The sequence below is a fragment of the Lissotriton vulgaris genome, chromosome 12 (genome assembly GCF_964263255.1).
Source record: "Lissotriton vulgaris chromosome 12, aLisVul1.2, whole genome shotgun sequence".
Taxonomy (NCBI): domain Eukaryota; kingdom Metazoa; phylum Chordata; class Amphibia; order Caudata; family Salamandridae; genus Lissotriton; species Lissotriton vulgaris.
This window is the reverse complement of record NC_141700.1, coordinates 749,267,761-749,293,909: the sequence shown is the minus strand read 5'-3', so window position 1 is coordinate 749,293,909 and position 26,149 is coordinate 749,267,761. Positions and strand designations below refer to the sequence as shown.

At 42.8% G+C, this 26,149-nt stretch overlaps 1 protein-coding gene across 1 annotated transcript in view; it reads right to left on the bottom strand.

Moving 5' to 3' along the window:
- LOC147678572 (extracellular calcium-sensing receptor-like) overlaps positions 1-2,431 on the bottom strand; it is a 69,599-nt gene extending 67,168 nt beyond the window's left edge. The window contains exons 1-2 of the mRNA XM_086945700.1: positions 2,401-2,431; positions 223-242 (exon numbers count right to left, since the gene is read on the bottom strand). Coding sequence (XP_086801826.1) covers positions 223-242; positions 2,401-2,431 — 51 coding nt within the window. The remainder of the gene's footprint in view (positions 1-222; positions 243-2,400) is intronic.
- Between the last annotated feature and the right edge of the window lie 23,718 nt (positions 2,432-26,149).

The following is a 26,149-nucleotide window of genomic DNA, read 5'->3' as shown; positions in this document are numbered from 1 at the left end:
GTCAGTTAGTCCTAAACAAACTTTATTATAGAGGTAAACTGCCTAATTAAAATAGTGACAAGATGACCCGAACCTAGTCATTAGATGTCTAATGGTAGGGGTTCTACTCTCCTGTGATCGACATGTTTCTTGTCTCAGAAGTCAATAATGATCAGGACACTTCTTCAGGATCGAATGGTATGCTATCTAACTAAAGTGAGAGGTAAGTGTGCGACTACCTACCCTGTCTTGTCGTAGTAGACCTGTGAATGAGAATAAAAACAAAATGTATAATTAAGTAACACATTGGTGTCACCCATCTCACTGTTTGGTGAATACCAGATCTCTAATTATTGGTAATCATGGATATTACATCTTTAGTGTTCAGTTATCTATCATGACAATACGGTATAACACCAGTTTTAGTGAAGTAGCATTGTTTGTGAAATCCCTATGTATTAGAGGTGATTCACTAGAAAATTTATTCATTGTGACAAAACAAATGATAAAAACAAAATGAAAGTTTATGAGAACAAGGTACCCAATGTAATGGGTATAGTGGGACTCACCTAAACTATCTGCACAAAACGTGTGCTACAGCGGTTGGCGGTTAGATGGACACCGATTGGGTCTTATTAAAGTAAGATGGAAAATTGTGTAAAACAACATCGTCAAGTAATGAGTTATGTTAAGGTGTTCAAAGAGCTCCAATGATTGACAATAGCAGAATGCAGCCATCCAGATAGTGATGAGGCAAAGTGTAGGCAGAGCAGTGTTTTTATTCTCATTCACAGGTCTACTACGACAAGAAAGGGTAGGTAGTTGCATACTTACCTCTCTCTTTAGTGTAGATAGCATACCATTCGATCCTGAAGAAGTGTCCTGACCATTATTGACTTCTGAGACACGAAACATGTAGATCACAGGAGAGTAGAACCCCTACCATTAGACACCTAATGACTAGGTTTGGGTCCTCTCGTCACTATTTTAATTAGGCAGTTTACCTCTATAATAAAGTTTGTTTAGGACTAACTGACCTATTTTAATTCCATTACCCCTACTACACTCTCTTGGCCTCTCACCCCCACTGCACACAACGGCAGGAACAAAAGATCTCCTATAAAGAGCCCCGGTTTCGGGTGCCCGTCAGGTATTGTAGCGCCGACCTGACGAGGGGCAGGCTCAGCTGATGAAGCATGACACCTAGCTTGCTAGATGTGTGAGAGCCCTAGTTCCAACAAGGAGAACTCCTTCTCCTTCACCCACACATTGGCGATCCTTTCTGGATTTCACTACCAGACCGTGTTCAGTACCCCCTTGATCTCACTCAATCAGAGGAACTTTGTACTTTTGTTTTGTTATTACAGTCTTTCGGGCTTGTGCACTGGACCTCTTTAAACTAGCCCTCAGTCCCCCTCTTTGGTCTTACAAGTTTCATACAGGTCTCATATAGGTCTCAGGGCTGATGGTGTGCAAACTTTGTGCAATTTGCTTTCTAATTGCATGAAATTTTGGCAGCATTTTGTGAAATTATGCACAATTAAGTAACATGCATATTGCAAAAAGCATTCTCACATCATTTTTTGATGCAAGAACACATCAATAAGAGCAAATCCAACAATAGCCTCACTGAACGTTTTCACTGCCAATGGCACGTTTTGCAGAAAACCTTTAGCAGAAAAAGGTGATTAATTATGCAAAATGGGATAATGGCGTAGTTTCAAAACTTTTGGGTAACAATCATAGTATGAAATTACCACAATTACACTGGTGTAATGTCAATTTTGCCCAGACAAACTCAACCAGTCTCTCAACGCAAGCAAACAATGTCCACTTTCCACAATCAACAGTGACCGTAGAGATTCCTCATATAATTTATGCTTGCACATTGCCATTTTCTCAGCAACACCTACTAATGTTATTGAATCTGACTATGACTTTTAGGCCCTGAATTTGAATCACCCCCAGGACTTTCTCCATGTGCAGCAATTTTTGAGAAGGGGGTATTGGAGCAAACTTCTGAGTCGGAAACAGAAGCATTTCATTAACCATTGAAGGGCTGCTGAATTGAACTCGGACCTTAAAGACTCACCCGTTCGTCCCCCTGCCTCCCGCTGACTGTCGCTGACTGCCGGGTCCCCTGCGCCGAGTCCTCCTGCCTCCGCACCAGCAACACCTGCGGCCGTTGTTGGGAGGAACTCGGTCCCCCAGGGGTCACCGCGGCGGCGCTTCAGGAGCGCGTCATCATCTAGCGCCTGGAGGCGCTACAAAGCTGGGGCACGGCCGCAACGCGGGACGCGAGCAGGACGCCCGGACGAAGCCCGGACCAAGGGCGGGCCCGTCTAAGCCCGTCCAAGACCATCCAGGACCGGACCGGCCCACCCCTCTAACAGCTGCTGCATTTCCAGGAAGGATTCTTACCTGTAAGCTTGCAATGAACACTTAACTGCATCTTAGCCCCACTGCAAACGTTTGTTCCCTGAAGTTATTGCTGGACGGACAATCATTCGTTGAACTTTTGCTGATAGTAGCATACATTAAAGACTTATAGTTAGATCTTGCGATTGCATTAACTGGCATGTCGAGCAAGGGACCTACCAATCTATTAACCCCGCTTGGGAGGGCAAATGTGATAGGGCCACTAGATGCCTATTTAACAAAGAGGGTTGCAGCCATAGACCATGAAATTGCCCTTGTGGAAAGGCGCTTATCATTTGGTTTGCAAAGAAGCAAGCTATCCTCAAAAGATACTAGTACCCTATTAACACCTTCACCCACACAAACTGTTCAGACAGATAAAATTGTAGACATAGATGTTCCGCTTATATTCCAAGAATACTTGTCTCCACATATTATAGTGAATAGCCCTTCCCCCAGTATGGTCCCCTTAGAAATTTCGTCAGACCTCTCCTCAGTAGAACCCTCTTTATTGCAATTGCCTTTACCAACTCCTAAGGGCAATACAGATAAACCTATAATAGGCAATCCGCCTACAAGAGTACACCTAAAGAGGAAAAGAGGCCCGCCTTTGAAGGGGAGAACCTCGAAAGTTCCCAGACTTTCTAGAAAATCCATCCCAGGAAAGACATTACTGAACAACCCCAGGAAAAACCAGCAAAGTGCTGAGAATTTAAATGCCCTAATCCCTCCCGTACAAGTAGATGGTGTATTTCCGTGTACTGTGGAAAACATAGAGCACCTCATGAAATCATTAATTATGCCTTTACTAGAGAGGGTGAAAAAATTGGGCAATGGTCTGTCCAACCTAACAGAAGTAGCAAATGAAAATACTAAACTCTTGAAAGATCTGGCACTTTACATAAAATCAGATCGTACCAAAGAACCCGCGACTATAGAAGGTCAGAAACCTCATATAACGGCCCCATCGACAGACTCCGACATGGTACATCCTGCATCATATCATAATGTAAAAGAAAATCTTCCTACTAAGAGGATTAAGGAAGCTGTTCCATCCAAACAAGCTAGGATAGATCCATCGAAACCAGCACCAGAGGCCGCAACTTCCACTTCCACAGGGGACTGGGGGTTGACAACAAATGGGAAAAAAGACAAGGGTACCCTCAATACTGCCCACAAAAATATTCCCCCCTCAAGACCTGAACTGACAAGAGATCTGAACAAAGTTGGACGCCCCCCAGAGAAAAAATCACAATACTCAGCACCACATAAATCTACCACCTGATTCGGCCCCCTTCGTAATTGTACTTACAGGGGTTCCTGAGCTTCTAGAAGGTAGGCGGGAAGGTTACTTTGATTTAAAAAACAAGGTAACCTACTGGCTTAGAAATAACAGACCACTGCCGCCCCACCTTAATGGGGAGATAGTGAACGTAAGGAGACTAGGGTGGGTAGGACAAAGGCCCAAAGACATACCAGGGGATGTGATCGCCATCAATTTCAGGGACCACAGGGTGGTTACTCATATTACTGACTGGTACGATACTCGTGGAGCAAATGGTATCGCCACAAGGGACTTGAGCAATTTCTATCCCCAGCCACTAGTGGCACCACTGTACGATGGAAACCTTTTTAATAACCCCTCCGAACGCCCCTATGTTCCCTCTTTATTGAACATGAATGTAGGGCCCAGGAGACCTTCGTGGCAAAACCCGAGGGATAATTCGAGACTGAGACTGTCTAGTAGAAATCCTAGAGTATGGGAGGGGCATATGGATTTTGTTCCGCGCCCCTCATATGTGCCACAATGGCAAATCCCTTTGGTCAATAGATATGATGTCCTGTCAGGTCTTGAAGATCTAGACTGACAGGCAAGGTACTCTGAGGAGGAGGAGACACTCTCATCAACTAAGATGTTGCCAATAACCCATTATAACAAGCAACTAGAACAGTTAGCAATGAATAATAATGTTAGTTTTGGGTCACCAGGAACAGTTTTAAAGATACCTGGAGTGTCAGTGTCACAATCAGCTAGGGACCACAAGGAGATAATAAACTTAGATCAATGCCACCAATTGTTACATCCAGAAGAATCTTATTCAACTTCCCCTACTATACAGAATTCGCAGCATATCCCTCCCTTGTCCATTTCAAATAACAGTGGGAATCTTGGACCCATTCGTGATGAATTTAGTAATCATTCACATACACTGCTTTCCTGGAATGTAGCGGGCTTGGCAAGTAAAATCACTCTTAATGCATGGTTGGACATCATCCGAAAGCATAGCATTCTTTGTTTACAAGAGACCTGGCTCTTGGATGAAGTCCACATAACAGGTTACCAAACTTTCCATTCCCCAACTACCCTTTCGACCCAGGGCCGTAACAAGGGGGGTCTTTGCATATACGTATCAACAACGGGGGATGTTAAAGTGCACAAGTTTCAGTCAAGCTTGTACTACCAAATCATAACTTTCAAATGGGGCCTTTCACATAATATCATCTTAGTGATTTTTTATAATAACATGCCGAGCACTGAGATGGAGCCCACTATGGTAAAAATCCTGAGTTCCAATATTTCACTAGGAGAAGAAGTTGTGGGGGAAAAATTGATCATTTGGGTGGGGGATTTTAATTGTACCACCTGCCCGCATTATGCACTAGGTTTGTGCGGCCTGGCAGATTACGGGGAGGACAGTCCCACACACTTTACCCACACCAAGATGGGGACCCTCCTTAATGACATTGTTTTTCATTTTGACCTGTCATTTATCAACCAGGTATGTTTACCACCTGCCCCTTTCGAGTCAACCTTTAACGGTCATGGCTGTAACTCCACGATAGATTTTGCTCTAATTTCCCCTATTACACCCGGGCTCATAACCCACTGGGAAACGGGGAAAGTCCAGTTGAGTGACCACTATCCATTAATCTTTAATGTAAATGTTTTGGGGCAACAAAGTAAAAAATCTACTACTTGCGTTTATCCGCCTAAGATTAACCTGACAAAAAAAAATGGTTATGTTGTCAAATGGGAAAAGATTCAACCCCTAGGATTTCTTTAAAACCTTGTTTAATCGTGTGCAGCTGATATTTCAGTGTGCCTCGAAGAAAATAATAACCCAAAGGAGGTAATGGCTGCCTTTTCCAATATTCAATACACAATTAAAAACATTTTGGTCCGAGTACCCAAAGGGAACACTAAAAAATCCCCAGGGTGGTTCGATAGCAAATGCACTACTGCTCTGAAAGATCTAAAAAGGGCCTTGCGCTTAATACCTAAAAATTCGGACCACATTCGCCAGACTAGGAGGTTATATAAATTAGCTATTAAAGATAGGAAATCAAAACTGAAAAGTGAGGCTTGGGAGTCCCTAATGGAGGCATCCAGACAGAGAAATAGCTCTGCCTTTTGGAAGGTGGTTAAATCCTCGTATAAGTCAAATAATAATGAGAACACTATGGATGTAGCCATAACTGGTGACACCTGGGTAAACCACTTCAAGCAACTGTATGACCACCCTACCCCTGGTGTAGGTCTACCTATTCCCGGGGTGTGTTCATCTACATCAAGGGCAACCCTTAATAATCCTGGTGTTCACTCTCACTCTAACCCATTTCCCATAGATATATTATTCACCTGTCAGGAGGTATATGATGCTATCAGGGATAGCGCATCTGGTAAAGCGCCTGGACCGGATTGTACCCCGGTGGACGTCTATAAAGCAGAACCTGATCTTTGGGCCCCATTGCTTACAAAGGTTTTAAACACGGGAAATCAGTGTGGGTTCATCTCCACCTGGCCAGATGCCATTGTGGTCCCCATTTTCAAAAAAGGTAATAGAGATGATCCAACCTGTTATAGGCCAATATCCCTGTTAGATGGTCTGATGAAGGTGGCTGGAAGAATAATTTTAAAAAGAATTCAACTTTGGGAGGAAAACCATCAAGTGGTATCAAACCTCCAATATGGGTTTAGAAAGGGAATAGGGATGATAGAACAATGCCTAAATTTGTCCCTTCTAAATATACCCAGGCCAAACACAGAACACTTTTAATAACTTTTATCGATCTTAGTTCCGCGTTTGATTGTGTTGATCATGGCTTTCTTTGGACAACACTGGGGGATATTGGTATTGACGCCCGCATTATCACTTTCATCAAAGAACTTTATAAAGATGCAGGGGCCAGAGTGAGGTACGGTCAACAGGGGGAATGTTCAGACAAATTTCCTATTTCCAGAGGGGTCAGACAAGGTTGCATATTGGCACCATTGCTATTCACATTATATACTAACTCCATTGGCCAGCACTTGTCAACCTCACCCAACGATTACCCTACTGTTAAGGGTTCCCCGGTGCCCATTTTATTATACGCCGATGATGCGGCTTTAATGTCCAGGACTAGAATTGGCTTACAGCGTGCTGTAGATAAGTTCACAAGCTACATGAGGGACAGAGACCTAAGAGTGAACATCTCAAAAACTTATACCATGCCCTGTGCACCAAAGACTAACAGGGCCCCCTGCACCATATTCCTGGACAATCAAAGAATAGCAACAACAGATAGATTCTGCTACCTGGGAATTCTGTTCAACAGGCGGGGCCGCTGGCAGGCCGCCATAGCAGCCCGGAAACTGTCCTATAGTCGAACTATAGGTGCTTTGCGCTCCTTCTCTGATAAAATTGGTGGTAAACCAGTCAAGGAATTAATCCAGGTCTACAGAGCGAAGTGTGTATCTACAGCCACTTATGGCGCAGGGCTATGGGGCATTGAGAAAGATCATCCCCTACAGAGCTGTGAAAATCAATTCATTTGCCATCTATTGGGAATGCCAAAAACAACATCTACATACATGTCACATATTGAGGTGGGAGTCACTTATATTAGTGATATCTTCAAGATGTCCCCTATCTTGCTTTGGCATAAGGTATGGGCCACGCAGGAAGCCAAACTGAACAGAGATCTTATTAAAGACTGTCTAGCACTAGATGGGGTAGGCAACATCAAATGGTTATCCTATGTGAGAACTCTATTCACTGAACTAGGTCATCCTGAGTTCTTTGATAACCCTAGTACCCTAGAAGGGATACCCAGAATAGCACTGAAAAAGATGATGACCATCCATTTGGATACCATCAGATGGAATACCGAAAAATCCAAAAGCACAGAGCTTAGTTACCAGGAAATTACACCGAAGGAGGGACTTCAACCTTACCTAGTCCTGGTACAGATTCCCTACCCCAGAATGTTGCTTACTCGTTTACGTTTGGGGACTTTTTTTCGGATGGTCACCTTACCTACTTGCAATGATTGGTCTATCACCAAACTTATATGCCCTTGTGATAGTACCTCACTTCAATCAAACATTCATATCATGTTCTTCTGCAAGTTTTATACGAGCCCCAGGAAACAATTTTTGATACCTTTCCTTAAACGTTGGGAGATTCGTAAATGCAGATCAGCATACATGAAAATGCTACAGCTAGAAGATAACCATGTAGTTTACGCTGTTTCATGCTTTTTAAAATCTGTCATAAACTTGAGAAAATCCATGTATTAAGCTACTATTCTACCCTGGACTGATGACGCTCTTTAAAGAAATGCCTGTTTTTAGCTATTTTTAATGAATTTTTATGTAAAAGGTCTTTTAACGATCAAACAAGCTATTTTTGTACTGTACTGATTAACTTTATGATACTTTTAAGTGTTTTTTATGTATATATGGATGTATAAATGATTTCATGATTTTAATTTAAAATCGAATAAAGCTTGTTTTGATTTTGAATTTGAATTTGAGTCAGAAACATGGTCTTTCACCATGTCAATGTTTGTAGCCTATTAATCTAACTTTCCTTTGAAGTGATGCATTCCCACTGATAGTATGTCTATTTTAATATTAGTAGACTCTAGTCTTGTATTTGTTTCCAGCAAGTTTTGTGTCAATATCACTTGTGGCCTGCTGATTCTGAGCAGTCTCTTTCACCCTTCGCCTCTCTGCACCACAGTAGTCTTATCAAGTCAAGAAATACTTTATTCAGTTTGTTTCAAAAACCACAAAAGTACAAAAGCAAACAAGAAGGTCCAAAAGACACCAGACGACATAATGACATAGAAATACAATTTAAAAAGGAGGGAATACCCAATTAAAAAAAAATACTTGAAAATGCTAAAACTTGGTGTCAAATTGTAAAACGGGAGATATATACAACATACCATAGTTAAAAAGAGAAGCATAAAAACATTTAAAACTTGATTCAAGAAGCAGAAATTTTGCGAATAATTCATCTAAGTCCAATTAATCTTTTTGCTAAGTCTCACCGCTATGGTTAAACATCTAGCCACATTGCAAATTTCCCATATGTTAGACAGTAATTGAAGGTACAATAAGGCTGGCTTTACTTGCCTAAACCCTTTCCCCTTTAACAAGGGTATAATAAACTTTTTCCTTATATCTATGAAGTAACCACAGAAAAACAGAAAGTGAGCAGTGTCCATAATCGAACAACCATCACATTTGCACAGATCCAGATCAAGGGACTTAGGCCCACATGCATCATCCTGGGATTTTGCGAGTTCTAAAGTGCGAAAAATAGCGATTCGCATTTTAGAATTCGCAAAACGGGATGCATGATTATTTTCGGTAAATTTATGCGATTCGGTTAAAATCGCAATTTTTACCGAATCGCATAAATTACCGAAATACAATTTGCGAATTCGGTATTCCCATTGGTTCCTATGGGCCAAAAGGCCCATAGGAAGCAATGGGAAGGCATTAGCAAATTGCTATTTTCACTTTGAAAATCGCAATTTGTTAATGCATTTCATGGGTGCAGGGGGGGTCCAAAGGACCCCCCCATGCACCCCTGAAATGTATTTTTCGCATCATGTTTCACACACACATGTCCTAAGGACATGTGTGTCCGTAACATGAATGTTGAAAAAAATGCATTTTCAGCGTTTTAAACACTTTTTGCAAATTTACCGAGTGGTTCAACCACTCGGTAAATTTGACCCCCTAATTGCGATTTCGCAATTTTAAAAGTAATCATGCATTGCTTTTAAGAAATCGCAAATTTGCGATTTCTTAAAAGCAATCGCAATTTTAGAAATCGCAAAAATGTTGCGATTTCTAAAATTGCTTGATGCATCCAAAAAAGCATTTTTGGAATTGCAAACGGCCGATTTTAAGGAATCGCACCGTTTGCGACTCCAAAAATGCTTGATGCATGTGGGCCTCAGTCCAACCAGGGCGGCCAGAAATCAGAAGGTGAATTTTGTCTAACCGGAACTTAGTTAAAAGGTATCTGTGGTTTGAGTTGTTGACAACCTTTAGATATAGTTCCAGTTCACACCCATAGGATACAATCAATTGGTGGGTTCTCACGGATGGCTTTGACAATTCCAATCCTTCTCTATCCATCCCTCTGTTCATCAAAAAGGTATTTTTGACCCACTTCAGTTCGCCCTTCACTAGATTAGATGGCTTGTTAAACAATTCTGGCCGGCCTAACTTTGTAGATAATTGTTGGACATATTTTAACCAGGGAATCTGGTCCCAATGATCTAGGATAAGGCAGTCCTTAAAAATTTCGTGGTTCACTTCCAATTCCGGGTTGAGCCAGACTGAGATCCACTTTAGTAGGGGGGCCATGGCAATTCGATCCTCCAGGTAGGCTACGCCGCATTCCTGATGTACTATAAAACCGGCTGTAGATCTTGGCAAGGAGAGAATCGTTTTAAGGAAATTGTCCTCCTTTCCCTGGAGCATCTTAACTGGCCTAAAACCCCACAGGTCTGCGCCATACATGGCGATAGCAATACATTTTGCAGCATATACCTTTAATACTGCCTCCAAGGGTTTCACCCCTAGTTTGTGCGAAAAGTCCAGAACTGCCGCGATAGAACGTGCCAGGGCATTTTTTTTCTCCAGCAATTGGGGGTGCCAGGTAGAACATTCATCAAATACAACCCCCAAAAAAGGAAATCTGGAGACTCTTGTCAATGTATGCCCATTGCAATGCAGTACCATTACATTTTTCTGGGCCCTGCCTTTGTGGCCCACCACCATAACATGAGATTTACCATAATTGACACTTAGATCAAGAGATGACATAAAAACATAAAATGAGTTTAACAGACATTGGAGACCCACTGCTGTACGAGCTAGAAGAGCAGCGTCATCCGCATATAATAATGCAGGCAATGAAAACTTCCCTGCCCTCGGTATGTCCTTGCAAGCTGCTCCTAGAACACCTCCCAAGTCGTTAATGTATAACGTGAAGAGCAAGGGAGCTAAAATACATCCTTGCCTTACCCCATTAGTGATACTAATCTTGCCCGTGCAATTACCTTTTCTATCATATCGCACCGAAGCTGTGAGATCCCTATGGAGGTCTGCTAAGAAGTGCACAATATTGGGATCTATTCCAATTCTAAGAAGCTGGCCCCATAACTTGGACCTATTTACTCGATCGAATGCCAAGGATAGGTCCATAAATGCAATATACAGGGTTCCTGGTTTCGCTATTGTATATTTCCCAATGAGCAGTTGCAGATTTAGGCTTTGATCAATAGTGCTTCGCCCCTTTCTGAAACCATACTGTCGGGCTGAGAGGGTATTGGTGTCCTCGAGCCAATCAGTAAGTTTGCATAAAACCACTCTCCCTAGGACCTTTACAGCTGAATCGATAAGTGAGATTGGGCGATAATTGCCCGGGTCACCTCTATCACCTTTTTTATAGATAGGGACAATCACCGACTGGGACCATGTCTCTGGAATGCCTGTTTTTGAAATTCTATTAAAAACATTTGCTAAAACTTTGGACCAAAATGCTATATTTGCTTTAAAAAGGTCAGAGGGAACTCCATCCGGCCCAGGGGCCTTATTGCTGGTCGTTTTGCCAATTGCTTCGGCCACCTCACCCTCATCTACAGCTAGAGAATAAGGCAGTCTGGAAAAGGTGGTCGAAGCCTCAGCCCCCGAGTTCTCCTGTTCGTAAACTGACTTAAAGTGCAGGTGCCATTTATCTTCTTGTATTCCACAGTCCAGTTCATTGTTACGGGATAAGCCCTATCAAAAGAGTTATACAAATTCACTACCAGGGCATTATGGTGGCCCTTGCGGATTATTTGGACCGCAAAACAGTAGGGACAACCAGTGACTATTTCTTTATATGTGCCAGGGATTTTAGCAGATACCAGGGTAACCAAACCCCCCCGCGCTCGCCCCCGTGTAGAGGCGACAGCTGGGAGAAAAAAAGTAGTCTTATCAGTATATGGTTATTAAAATAGAGAGTTTGCTCGGTCGTGCCTTAATTCTCTGCCTATCGCCCTACTAACTTTGGAAGAAATCATGTCTGGGTGTACATAGTTAATTCAGAATCAGGTAAGTCCAAGTACATGTTGCTATGATGTGTGATAGTGTACCACCAATCTACAGCTCTGTCCCAGTATCGACCATGATTTCTGCACTTGCAATATATTTCCCAAGTTCTATTGATCCATGACATTCGCAAGTCACAGCTTCCTCTATATGAGAATATTGGAATGTTGAGTGCTCCATTGAAGACAATGGAGTATCTTCAGGCGTCTAATGTCTGTGAGAAGGCCGGAACCTCACCACTCCAATGTCTTCCTTTCACAGCTGTTGCTGTGAACAAAGGCATCATGCAGCCCGAGGGGATTTCAAGCCCCTCAGGCTCCGCGAGGTCTTTGTTTTACTAATTAGAACATTCTGCCCTCTAGGCGAGGAATGTTCTAAAAGTCTTATAGCCCTCTGTAGCCTTTGGCGTGGGCCTTTAATGCTAGAGCGGGCTTTAGTGGCTGACATGGTTCTCTACAGCAGGCTAGAAGGCTATAATAATCAGCTCCTATTGAATGTAACATAGGCAGTTCTTAGCATTCAAAAGTATAAAATGGCCTGTGGCAGCCCCGAGTCATATTCTGCCCTTCTCCCTGCCGAAAAACATTTGTCAGCAGGGTTATGATTAGTGAATTAATTGACACTGAATCCCAATAAAGCAGTTTTAGTGGCCTACCAGAGCTGTTATCCTGTGCTCATATAGATATGACCCTTTCTCTGCATAAGACTATCTGCATTCTTAACATCTGGACTACTGGTTATCCATGTGAAACTCCACTTTCAGTAGGTATGTGCTGCGATAAGTATTGCAGAGATAACACCACAGAAACCAAATGAAACATCCCTTTATTAATCTTACATTTGTAAGGGCAGTGAGCTGCACACTCTCCTAAATTCTGGGTGGTTTGGCAGTGTCTACCTCCTGTGCTCCATAGGCACCCTCTCTCCTTTGCGCGTTCACAATGTTGGACTTCGTTGCTTGCTGGGCACCACTCCATGTAGGCCCTCTACAATGCCGTTGACTTCTATCAGCTCTCTATCATCCCCTTTGGTGATTTAGAAATAAGTAGATTGTATAATCAGCCATTGTATTTCGGTGCAGGCAGCCAAATCAACACAATGGTGTTAGAACAGGCATTTACTTAGGCTCACCAATGGACCATATCACTGCCAGGAATCGGAGAGAGTGTTCCGCCAGGCCGTACTAGTACTCCCTTCACCCCATGTTAATTTTTGACACCTTTCATCTATTATTACACCACCCGGCAAAATCCACTGCCCTGCTTGTTCTCAAATCAGACATAGTTCCAAAATGTGTTCTAGCCTTGAGATGCAGGGTGAGAATCCATATAATTGTTTTAATGGGATAGTAACTTTTTTCCTAACCTGCCACCTTACTTGACAGTTGGCCTTGCATCCTTCTTAAAACTACTCATAAAGGATTTGTGTAGTTCTTAAAAGAACCTCACTGAAGGCTCATGGAGGGACATGGTAAGGCATATCTTTTTGGAATGAACTGGAGGATTTTTTTAAATAGATGAAATCAGAGTGTTTCATTAATCTTAATATCCATTTTCTTGTAAGGTGCAATACGACTTGAAATTTTGTCATAAGGAAGCTGTTTGAACATGTATGCCCATCTAATGTTTTTATTTACATCATGTTATTAAAGTACTTGGCAGTTCAACTGTGATCTGAGATAGTTGGGGAGCAATTCCCTGGATCTCAAGTTAGAGTAAGTAAATAATTAGGGTGGTACCTGCGGGTATCGGTACAGACCAAGGATGCGTGCTAGAAGCATGGAACGTGTGGAGCCAGAGTCCCCAATAATTGCAGCTGGAGGGCGACTACCATGACAGTTATAGTTTGGAACAGGCTTCACATGCTCTGTGAGCATCCAAAGGGTCCCATAGAGTGACCGCTGCATGGTTGTGCAAGAATCATAGATCCGGAAACCCAGAGAGACGTTGGGTAGCAGGGTAGATTTTCTATTGATCACCTCAATAGCAAAGACCATAGCCTGGAGCCACTGGTAATATTTTAAAGATACCCTAGAAAACACAGGATGGTAAAAAGAGAAAGGTTATAATTAATATGCAATGGTCTTGATCTACACTGTTTATACTCAAATGTATTCATCTTTTCGACTTCATCATAAGGAAGAATTAAGGACAAACGGCCACATGCATCATTGTTACATTTTGCGATTTCTTAATTGCGAAAATTAAGGAATCGCAATTAAGAAATCGCAAAATGCTATGCATTAAGAAATCGCAATATTTTTAGCGATTCCTTAATTTTCCATAATTGCGATTCACAATTTGCGAATCGCAATTAAGGAATCCCTTCCCATTGATTCCTATGGGCCTAGAGGCCCATAGGAATGAATGGGAAGCCATTCTCATTTTGCGATTCGCAATTAAGAATCGCAAAATGAGAATGCTATTTCAAGGGTGCAGGGGGGGGGTCCCAAGGACCCCCCTGCATCCCTGAAATTTAACTTTAAGAACATTTTTCACACACAGATGCCCCAAGGGCATGTGTGTGTGTAAAATGAAACTTTCAAAAATGCACTTTTGTGCATTTTTGAAAGTTTTAGCAAATTACCATGAAGTTCAACTTCATGGTAATTTACCTCTTCCTATTTGCGAATTCGCAAAAAAAAATATTCATGCATTGCATTTAAGAAATCACAAATTGCGATTTCTTAAATGCAATTGCAATTTAAGAAATCGCAACATAATTGTGATTCCTTAAATTGCGAAAAAATAAAAAAACATGATGCATCCCAAAAAAGGAAATTGCATTCGCAAACGGCCGAATTTTGTGATTCGCACCGTTTGCTAATGCAATTTACCTTGATGCATGTGGGTAATAATGCCTTTGCAATAGACATATAAACAGGGAATGAATGGATGTTCAAAACCAGAGTGCATGTGTGTAATCACCAAACATAAAATCTGTACAACAGCGTTGCTTTGGTCCAATCAAGAAAAGCATGAAGAGTTGTAAATCATTTTTTAAAGAAGCCATTCAGTGAATAATGCCACAATAGGTCTCAAAACACCAGCCAATATAATCAAACACATGGACATTCTAGAGTGTGTATTTTTGGTGATTGTTAGAGATGTTGGCCTGGCTAAAGAGAATAATTTGTTTCTTTACAATGGATAGCCCGTTTATGGAATCTTAATGAAGCCAGTGCCCATATACACAGCCTTCTGGATGGTTCTGGGCTAGACTTTACATCTCAGAGGAGCGTTCAGCTAGAGAGACCACTTCGAAGAAACTCAAAATCTCCGTATAAGCATTTGGAAAATCATGTAATTCCCACACTTCAGATACTTTGTTCATTTTACACTGCAGACCTATGGATTATTATATTTGTCAAACCTAATCTGTAACCCTCTTCCGACGTTCTGATGAGGTAAGCTTATAACGTCACTCCCCACTTTCTGTGCATACTCTGTTCCCAATGTGCTCTTAACAAATTAAGTCTTTAAAAAAGTCAGAAATATCTGACGGGAACTCACTACATATGGCTAGCAGGATGGTAGTGGTATGCAACTCTATAGCTCCATAGAATGGAATATAATGGAATGGAAAGAAGACTTGTAGAGCGCGATAGCTACCCTGAGGCGTCCTAGCGCTAACAGTTCAAGTTCAGTTCAGTTCAGTTCAAAACAACTTTATTTCGATTCATGACGAATCATAAAAAGCACATTGACAAAAATACATAATTAAGGGGTGCAGTTACATCGGGTTGCAATCGCAGTTAAAATAGAGCAATTAAAATATTTATTTACTAGCGCTAACAGAAATTGTGAGGTGAGCGGGAGAGGTGAACTGATGGACTAATCAGGATGTGAGAAAAGCAGGGTCTTTAGATGCTTACGGAAGGATAGCAGGTTAGGTTCTGCGCGAAGGTGGAGTGGGAGGGAGTTCCAGATCCTGGAGGCATTGTATGAGAAGGCTCGGCCTCCACATCTCGCCCTTTTAATCTTAGGAACCGCCACTAGGAAGGAGGTCGATGATCTGAGCTGTCTCACGGGGAGTTACAGGATAACCAGGGGATAATTGATAGGTGGGCCTGTTCTCCAGAAGGCTCGATGGGTGGTACATAAGGACTTAATTTAATTCTCCGCCTGACGGGCAGCCAGTGTAGGCTCCTCACGCCTGCCTTAGCCGAAGTGCGATGAGGGATTTGGAGCAATGTGCGGGCAGCACAGTTCTGTACAACCTGTAGCATATTCAGGGTGGACTGGGGGGCGCCCAAATAAAGGGCATTACCAAAGTCCAGTCTAGAGAGAATAAGTCCCTGGATCATTATCTTCCTGGCTTCAAAGGGCAGTACGGGGAGTATCTTGCGTAAAAGCCTGAGCAAGCCGAAACAAGTTGCTGACAACTTGGTTGCTTGGGCATTGAAATTGAGGGCTTTATCGAGCCAGATGCCCAGGCTTTTAATTTTGTCTTTGGGCTCAGGGGGTGAGCCAAGTGAGGAGGGCCAGAGTAGCCTAAGCGCTATGAGGGAAGGATTACCTAAGAGCATTAGCTCAGTTTTTACACTGTTCAATTTGAGATGTGACATGGTCATCCAACTGGAGATGGTGCAGTGAGCTAAAACACAGTGATGGATCAAGCCCTGATCTCTTGACTGGGTAGGAGTATTCTGCATCATTCAGAAACTCTGTCCATCATCTTTTCCAAAATTGATTTTATCCACACTAAGTGTGGGAGGGTATACTCAGACGTGAGTCCCTACCTCATTGCACCATCAGGATTCAAGCAAGCCGGGCCGACGACGGCTGAAATGCCGGAAACCGGTACCCGGAAGCTTGTCTACTTCCCAGTATAAGAATTGGCTTGGTAGTTTGGTTTGCCCTGTTCCCATCATGCACTGGGACAGGAACAGACTAATTTGCATATAGCCAGGTTCTGAGCTGGGATGGTGCAGTGAGCTAAAACACGGTGATGGATCAAGCCCTGATCTCTTGACTGGGTAGGAGTATTCTGCATCATTCAGAAACTCTGTCCATCATCTTTTCCAAAATTGACCTTTTCCAGGCAAGTTGTGAGATTGTCGGGATTGAACTCCAGTTGGTTGAGGGACGGCACTAGCTGGGTGTCGTCCGCGTAAGTGATGATTTTTACCCCAAACAGGCGGACCACCTCAGCTAGTGGCTCCATGTACACATTAAACAGCGTCGGGCTCTGGGACGAGCCCTGGGGGACGCCGCAGATGAGTGGTTTGCTCAGAGATGTAGTGTTGCCCTCGAACACTTGGAAGGAGCGGTCAGAAACGAAAGATTCTAGCCAGGACCTAGCCTTACCCGAAACCCCGATGTTCGCCAGCCGTAAGAGCAGCGTGCTGTGATTGACAGTGTCGAAGGCGGCACTAAGGTCCAGGGGGATTATGGCTGCTGAGCCCCCCTGGTAATGACTTACTAAAACACCTCCCTGAAATCAATGTCTATATAGAACCTGAATCCATCATGATATTAACCCCAAAACTCCCTACTAATTTAAAGCTTCTGAGAATCTCTTCTTCTGACCCAGCTACCAAAATCTCTGCACCAAATCTATAGAACCACACATCCATCAACATTAGCACTTCCATATCTATAACACACACTTGTTTCTCATCTACCTTCTGTATTAGTGATTATTGACTGAGTGAAGCTCTTATAGATTGTGCAAAGTTGGAATGGGATAATATAGCTGCACTTACCAAAATGAAATTTTTACCCCAGTGGTAGTTTGACTAGAGTTAGAAAAGTACTTTTGAACTTCCCAAAATCAAAAACTTTCCTTAATGTTTTGGAGTTGGAATAGTTATGCACAGATCTCAAGTTAAAGGGTTTAGATAATGGGTGTTGGTTTGACTTAAACTTGCTTAATGTTAGCATTGCAAAATGTGTTCCACCCTTTTAATATTCTTTTTGGATCTCCTGTTGTTGACTTTTTACTGTGGTTGAGTCTCACTACATCACTCACTCCTGGTAATTGCATAGCAACTAGACTGCACATGTTTACTGCTAGTTTCTGCCTGTTAAGAAAAGGTCACTGCATCACAGCTAGGGTAAGAGGTACTTGGCTGGTTACATGTAAACACATGCACGGATGTGTGCACAAGTCTGTGGGCAGCATGTAGGAGACTCCCACCATGCACAGTAACTACACACAGGTAACCTGGTGCAAAGGGGACTCTACAATGTTAGATTTGACCTGAGGTAGGCCTTATAATAATAATGGGCATCTATTAGTAAAGTCAGTGTAATTTACTGTTTTGTCTGCAATGAGACTTTATTATGTACATGGAGGGAAATCTGTCTTAGAGTGCAGTGTCTCTTCTCTTGGGCCTACAAAGTCCTGTGAGTTATGAAACTGGGGTAGAAAAGGTGTTCGCAATAAGTATTTACAGGTCACAAGGCCATACATGTACAACTTATGGGTCTTCCAGAACTGTCAGATTTCTCTGGCTTAGCGCGGGATGAGAGCCTAGGCCTTTCAGCACACTGCCTGTCCAAGTAATTTATATTTCTCCCTAGAAGAGGGAACAAAGGCTGTACAACACAAAAAAAATATTTAACAGTGTTTCCCTCAGTGACCGAGGAGGAAGGGGTTGGGATCAAAATCAGCATCTGCTAATTACCAGTCACACTGTACCAGGGCTTTGGACAGCCTAGGCCCACTGAACAAAGGAGGTATCCAACACAACTGGAGCCAACACAGGAAGGCGCTACTCCTTGATATTTTGGTGGAAAAGGCACTCTCAGTGATGTCAGTGAGGGGGCAAATGTGGGACCCCAAGAGCAGATGTGACTAGTGGCTCCCGTAGGATGCAATCTTGCTGTCTGAGCATGCTGTTCAGGATGGTTGGGACATGTATGGAGAGGTGATGTGGCACCCTAGCACTGGCTATGGGTGCCTGGCTTCTAGTACTGTTCCCACCCTTTCAAAAAACGTTTCAACAAGGGAGAGGGAAGGCTGCTGGTGCTGTTTGTTCTTTTCGCTGCCAGACCGTTGGACTGTGACAGCCATGGGCAACTGGAAGGAGGAACTCCCTGATGCCCAAAAGGACCAAGGACTGGTCAGTTGACTCCAGGACCAGTGGGTCTCTCCAAGGTTTAGTGAGACTGTCCCCCTAAACCCCCAAAGACTAGATGTGGGAAAGATCTGGGGCCTTATTTATGAGGCTTTGCGACAGTTTTGCACTTCAGTTGTGTCACTTTTTGTGACACATTGGTGGCATAAAACATGCCTCCTGGTTTGCCCTATTTACAAAGTGACGCATCTAAGCAGATGCGTCACTTTGTAATTCCCTGCTCTACATTATACCTGCGTCAGGTATAATGTATGCAGGCGGGGCTCTCCCAAGTAAGTAACCCTCGTAGAAGTGACGCAGTGAAATCTACGAGATTTCACTGCGTCACTTCTAGGGTGCAAATGCATCAAAAACGTATGCCTGCTTCACAGCAGTACAAAAGGGGGTGGTGATGGACGGAGCATCTGAATCAATCAAACACTCACACCCAGTCAAAAGATCTGGGTTTAATCCATCACTTTGCCACTGGATTCAATCAAGCAAGCCGGTCCAGGGAAGACATGGCTTGGCAGTTCGGGCTGGACTGTTCCCATGAGGCACAGGGTCAGACTGATTTGCATATAGCCATGTCTGAACTGGGGTGGCAGAGTGGGCTAAAGAACGGTGATGGATTAAACCCAGCTCTTTTGACTGGGTGTGAGTGTTTGATTGATTCAGATGCTCCGTCCATCACCACCCCCTTTTGTACTGCTTCACAGCAGGCGTAAGACTGACGCAGGCCCTTTCACATGGGGCTTGCCCCATGTGAAAGGACACGTAGCTGGAGTTGTGTCACTTATGTGACACACTCCAGCAATGCGTCACTTTTGCACCTGCAGTTACGTCAGAAATACTGACTTATCTGTAACTCCTTGTGACGATGCTTCATACAGTAAATATGACGCATCCATAATGTCGCAAGGAGGGCGCACTGAGAAGTGACGCATCGCTGCTTTCAGGCATGCGAGGCGCCACTTCTAACAAATGAGACCCCAGGACTTTTGTAAACAGAAATAAATGACCAGGGACCACTGGAAACAGGTCCCTCCAGATTATGCTGCTTTTCAGGCTAGAGCTCGCCATAAGGAGTAAAATGAGCCCAAGATCGTCCAAATTGGCCCAACGGTTGATTGATAAACTTTAAATCCCCCCCAAAGATTAAGCATGTGAGGCTCCACTGCCTAGTGAGAAATTATACCTGGGGATGGCTAGGGCCTAGATGTCAGCATACAATTAAATTACATATTTTGAGTAGGGGCATGTGTGGGGCTTCATCCCTGTTTCTACTTTTGCCCCGGGCCCCATCACCCTAGGGGTTGATGCAAAACAGAGGGTAGCGCTTGACACACTCCCAATGGAGGTGGCGCCAGCTCAGTCCCTGTGCCTGTGTGGTGGGGTAGCAGGCGGTCACCGCATACCAAACTATAGGGGATAACAGCGCTGCCAGTTCCTGCGCAAGCCGAGAAGATTGTCCATTGGGTTGGGAGTTGTCTGTGTCAGTGGGAGGTGGGCTCCCAGAGCCAGCAGGTTGAGGTGCCTTTGAGGGACTGAGCACACCCAAAAACAATGAAAAAACAAGAGCAACAGTAAGTGGCTCTCCCCGGCACAGCAGGAGAGCTGCTACTGAAATATTCACTGCTCCAAGATGTAGCACCCCATAATGCACAGCTAATTTGCATCTTTGTTATACCTAGATGTCCAGGGGCACCTTCAATGATTCTGGAAAGTGTTGTGCGGGCTGCTTGTTTCCCACTAAAATGAAATTGTGGATCTAATACTTGTGTAGGCCTCACATCCTGCATAAATATGAATCCAATTTTCTACAGTTAGCAGTTATAATTTATGTTGTTTGAGTGCAAATACAGTTGTAATATATAATATATTTATCCGTAAAATTTAAGTTGAAAAGAGTAAGAATATGAATGTACAAAAAATGGAGTGGAACACCATAGCGGGTGACCCCTTCGAGCCCTTGAGTCATCACATGTATTATCCACTGAATGCGATATTAAGGACAAAAGTATTGAAATTTTCCTTAGATATCTCCTTTCACAATTTGCCACAAATAAATGTGGTGTGTAACATCTTTAATGCATTATATATCATGCAATATGCAGCTTTTATAATTTGAGAATGATAATATTAATCTATTGAAAATAGACATAGCATATACTATGCGATAAGGAATTTGAGAGTAAGAATATGAATTTGCAATAATGGGGTGAAACACCATATATTGGGTGACTCAGTTTAGAGCTGGAGTTGTCTCCTGAATACGATAACAATGGCAAAAGGAAGTTAAGTTTTCTCCAGACTTTCCGTTTACAATAGGTTGCTAATTAAAAGGCATATAGAGGTAGATACCCATTAAATACACTACAAATTCCCTTCAATAAAAAAGGAATAAGATTTTACAATTGAAGTTTTGTGAATACTAACATACTTGTAAATAATGTGTTCATATAAAGCCTCTCTCTTTCAAGTGTGGAGGCTGTGGCCGTGAGGGTAGTCCTACTTCTAATTCTAAATCATTTTACCCCAGAGAAGTTCGAATATTTCCTGTATAAAAACACATTCCAAAATGCGGTGGTGCTTTATATGATGTGCGCATGCTCCCCGGAATGCAAAACAGGAACAATATTGTTCACTGGTAAGCATGGCATTGATTTTTCATAACATTACAATGTGTAGATAAATATTTAACACAAACATCATCCCTGGCGGTGGGAGTTATGATGTAAACCCCATTTTAATTTGTAACCTTTCCTTGGAGATGTCAAAGGGCCTCTTATTAATCATCTACAAAAGCACATCAAGAGCGGTGTGGCAGTTATACACTATGTGCACGTGTATGAGATGCCTGATGGAAATGATATAGTTCACCCACAAGTTGGGTAGGCTGATTTGAAACATGAACAAGGATATATGATTTTCTCTGAGAGTACCCAATTTTGGTTTAGGGCACACCCTATGGAAAATTAAAACGAAGTGACATAGTTTACCTATGATTAGGTGAGATTATTTTGAAAGATTATCAAAGTTGTATAATGTTGTCGTTAGTATTCTTTACCCGACTTTGGCGAATTTCACATCTTGTCATTTGGGGGCAATCTGATGATGGAGCAATGGCTCGTGAAAAAGAGACTTGTTCAGGTGCAATCTTCTCATGTAACCGCTAACCCTGTATTAAAAGTTCTTTGTGGAAATAACATGGATTCACATGACACTTGAGCATAAGACTGAAGCTTGCATATGTGTTTTACTAACCAGTAACTCGAGAGTGATGCTAAGATGGCGGCTAACAGAAATTCTTTAGTGCGTATGCGTCTACTGCATCTACGTCTACTGCATCTACGTAGTATGACATATCTATGCTTGGAGGGAAACTTTCTGCACTTGCGTAGTAGCTAACAAGATGGCCGCTTGAAACTCGCATGCTTGCCACCTGCTCTCTGTAAAACTAAACCCAGCTATTATACTAATGCTAATGCGGGAAGAATAATAATAAGTAAATGTGATTATTTTAGAGATAGGTGGTATGCAGAGAAACCATTTTTTTAAATTTTTATATTTGTCTTTTGACTCTTTCAATAGCGCTTATTATTGGCCTGCAGTTGTGAGCCACAGTCTATTCCCTCTCGTTCTGCTATGCATGTGTGATGCAACCTAGCTGGAAGACGCCATGTCAACTTGAACTTGAAGGCTGAAAACTGTTACATTCATGCATACAGGAACGACAGTCCACTAAAATGCATGGGAACAACTGTTTTTTTCTCTAAATTGTGACAATTACATTGTGAATACGGGTGGGAATAAAGACTGATGTATAATATTTAATGGATGGGATTTTAAACAAAGAGCTGAAAGAAAATAATATGAAATAAGCATAGTGTGATGATCACCTCCCCTTGCCTATCCAATCAGAATTAGAAGTCTCATACATTTTGAAACATACAGACAAGTATAATTGAATGTAGCATTAGTTAGTTAGTTTTTCAGAGCTGAGAGCATAGAGGAGACGAGAGACCGGGATGCTGTCAGACAGCATAGAGAAGTCCCAGACTTAGATCCTGAAGAAGAATCAAATTGCAGAATCAATTATCTGAAGCAAATTCATTTAGAAGAAGATCGCAGAAGAATCTTGAGGAGGAAGAGAGTGTCACAGAGGGGTGCTATGCAAGTGTCGGTGATAGAGAGGTCATCTGTCCTGCACTGAATCCTGTACTGAAGCCTTTGATCACAAGATCTTTCCTCGGGGACCCTTCCCAATTACTAGGCCTGGGAGTTGGTTGCTCTAATGTGCTTTTCTCTCTGTCCTCTCCTTTCCAAGCATTGTCATTGCAAAGTATAAATGAATGTATTCTTGATTAATATTTTGAATTTTCCTTCTTGAGAGCGACAGAGTTTATTCTGTGTTGTGTAAGTGGGTCACAAGAATTTAATCTGAGATAAAATTTTAAAAGACATCCCGACTCATCATCGTGATAATTTCTAATGTGTAAGTAATTGGAAATCTTATGTCATTTCACCATCAACTAGTTCCAACTAAATGGTCCATTGGCCAGAGGAAAGAACTTTTGATCAGTGAAAAGATTAGTTCGCGACTAAAGATAACTAATCAAGAGAATTACAAAAACATGACCCCAGCGGTTATTACCAGTGTGATGTGAGTTAAATTTAGGGGCCCAGGGGAGTATGTGGTGTTTGATTACCTGTTGCTGGTAACCCGCTGGATCATGATCTAAATGTTAGACTATTGTTTGGAACAATCAGCTGAGGCATTTTCAATTAAATTATATAATGTTAGGCATCAGGTGTGGTCTGTAGTGTCATGACTTTGCTTTATTCATTTTTTTAGGACCGCAGAGATCAATCCCTTCAGATTTTTGGAGGACCGCTGTGGATGTATGTTGTTACAACACATACTTTTACAATGCATACCTTTACAACGCATTTTTTACACCGCAACATCCATTACAATGCATTCCATTACAACGCATGCCATTACAACGAATTCTTTGAAACTATTTTTACAACGCATTCCACTACAAAGCATACTACATTTACAATGCATACCATTACAACGCATACCATTACATTGCATGTATGGTAAGTATTGGATAGTGTAGGGGTAAAAATTGCTATTCTAACTCCAGGGGGTGCAGCAGTAGGGTTAGTGTTGGATAGTGTAGGGGTAAAAATTACTATTCTAACTCCAGGGGGTGCAACAGTAGGGTAAGTATTGGATAGTGTAGGGGTAAAAATTACTATTCTAACTCCGGGGGGTGCAACAGTAGGGTAAGTGTTTGGAGAGTGTAGGTATGCGTTGTAATGGTATGCGTTGTAATGACTGCGTTGTAGTGACATGCGTTGTAGTGGTATGCGTTGTAGTGACATGCGTTGTAATGGTTGCGTTGTAATGGTATGCGTTGTAATGGATGTTGCGTTGTAAAAGTTTCGTTGTAAAGGTAGTGCATTGTAAAAAATGTGTTGTAAGTGTTGTTTCCCACCACAAACAATACAGACATTGCAAATGGACTTAAATTAAGAAAAGTTTATAGATATATAATTTATAGAAAAGTGTGGGTCAATAACAAAATGGGTCCATAATAAAGGATCATTTTATACTGTGATGTAGAATAGGAGGTTTAGTGTAAAGTCCTGAGTGGGACCTAATCAGTTTTATAAAAGTGGAACCAATTTTTATTGGCTATTTGTGTGACACTATATCTAATACATCTAATATGTTACACTAGATGACTATGGTTAATGGGTTGGTAGTAAACAAAAGTAGGTGCACTTGGCCATTTGATAAGTTTAACCATATTGATGAGATTAAGACGCCATTGGTAATGCTGAGCTGTGTTGGCACTGAAAGGTGAATCATAAATTTCAATTGCCGTCCATGCCTTTGAATGTATCCAATGCAGTTTCATGTACATTAGTAACAGATGAACTGTATCAAAGAGGAGCCACATATTCAAGCCAAGTTTTACAGTGGTTTTGTATGTTTTTGTATGTATGATAGCTTTAATTTTCATGGACAAATTGTAAATAGTATATATATTCTTGTAGCTCAGAAGAAGTCCACAGAGGGATGAAACATATTAACTATGGCTACAATCAAAAATGTTTTTAGAAGAAGAGAAACAGTAACGATGTGAGCAATATTGTGATTTGCTCATTGTCTTATATGGAAGCTTGGACATTGATCTTCACTAGAGATTGTGTTGTATTACTTTAAAAATAGTTTTCTCTGGAGTGCTGAGTTACCATAATTCAAATTGACGTGGACATATGGCCCGTACTGATTCTCCATATTCGAGCACCCTTCGTTCTTGTGTATTTTTGTACCAATAGGTGATATATGGGGTATTAATTGCCTCAGCCACTCTTCTGTAAATCATTTATTAAATATTTATTAATACATGATTTTCGGGGGGGGGCGCTAGAGGGCGCACTGCGGAATGGCTGGCTAGTGTGTCAGCTCCGCCGGACGGTCGCGACCCTAGCGGCCTTTGACCCCTTAAATCCCCTGCTAACGCCGAAATAAACCGAGAATTCGGCATCGGAACTCGGGACCCACGTCGCCATGGCAAGGAGGTGACACCAAATGGGCTGTTTTAAGGAGATCCGACCCGAATGGCGAAGAACTGACTGCGGCGATCCAAAATGGCCGCTCGCGAGGACCGGCCGATCTGAGCTCACGAGACACGCAAGTAAATTGGGACTGGATGCCTACCCGGCGCCGCAAGGAATGAGGGTGCTGACCACCATACGAGGCTGTGAGACGATCAGGGACCGCGGCTAGGAGCAGAAGCGCTGTGCTTTGCCGTGCGTTCCACCAGAGGCAAGATGGCGGCGCCCTTGAAACGCATATGACCGGCGGCGACGGACGAACGAGGCAGACACGGTGATGCTTCCCTTTGATGACTGGCAGCTGTGAGGGACTCTGGAGGTGTGTGGGAGCGGAGGGCTCCCTGCCCTTGTTGCTGGCTGAGCTGCGCAGCAGACCCCTGGGCGGCGTTCCTGCGGCGGTGACCACGAGGTGAGCGAGGTGGACTGTGACTCGCACGGGGCAAGGGGAGTGCACGCTGTGAGAGATGCCCGAGGCCGCGCCACAGACCTACGCAATATGACCCTGACAGCACACCAGCCCCGCCGGACCAAGTGAGTCTCTATCTCCAGCGAGGGGGTGCGGAGGTGCGGAGATCTGTTCCTGCTGTGCCCCATGAGGTCCCCAAACAGCGACACCCCTTGAGCCTATAGACGCCATACCATCACGGGCCCAGCAATACCCACAC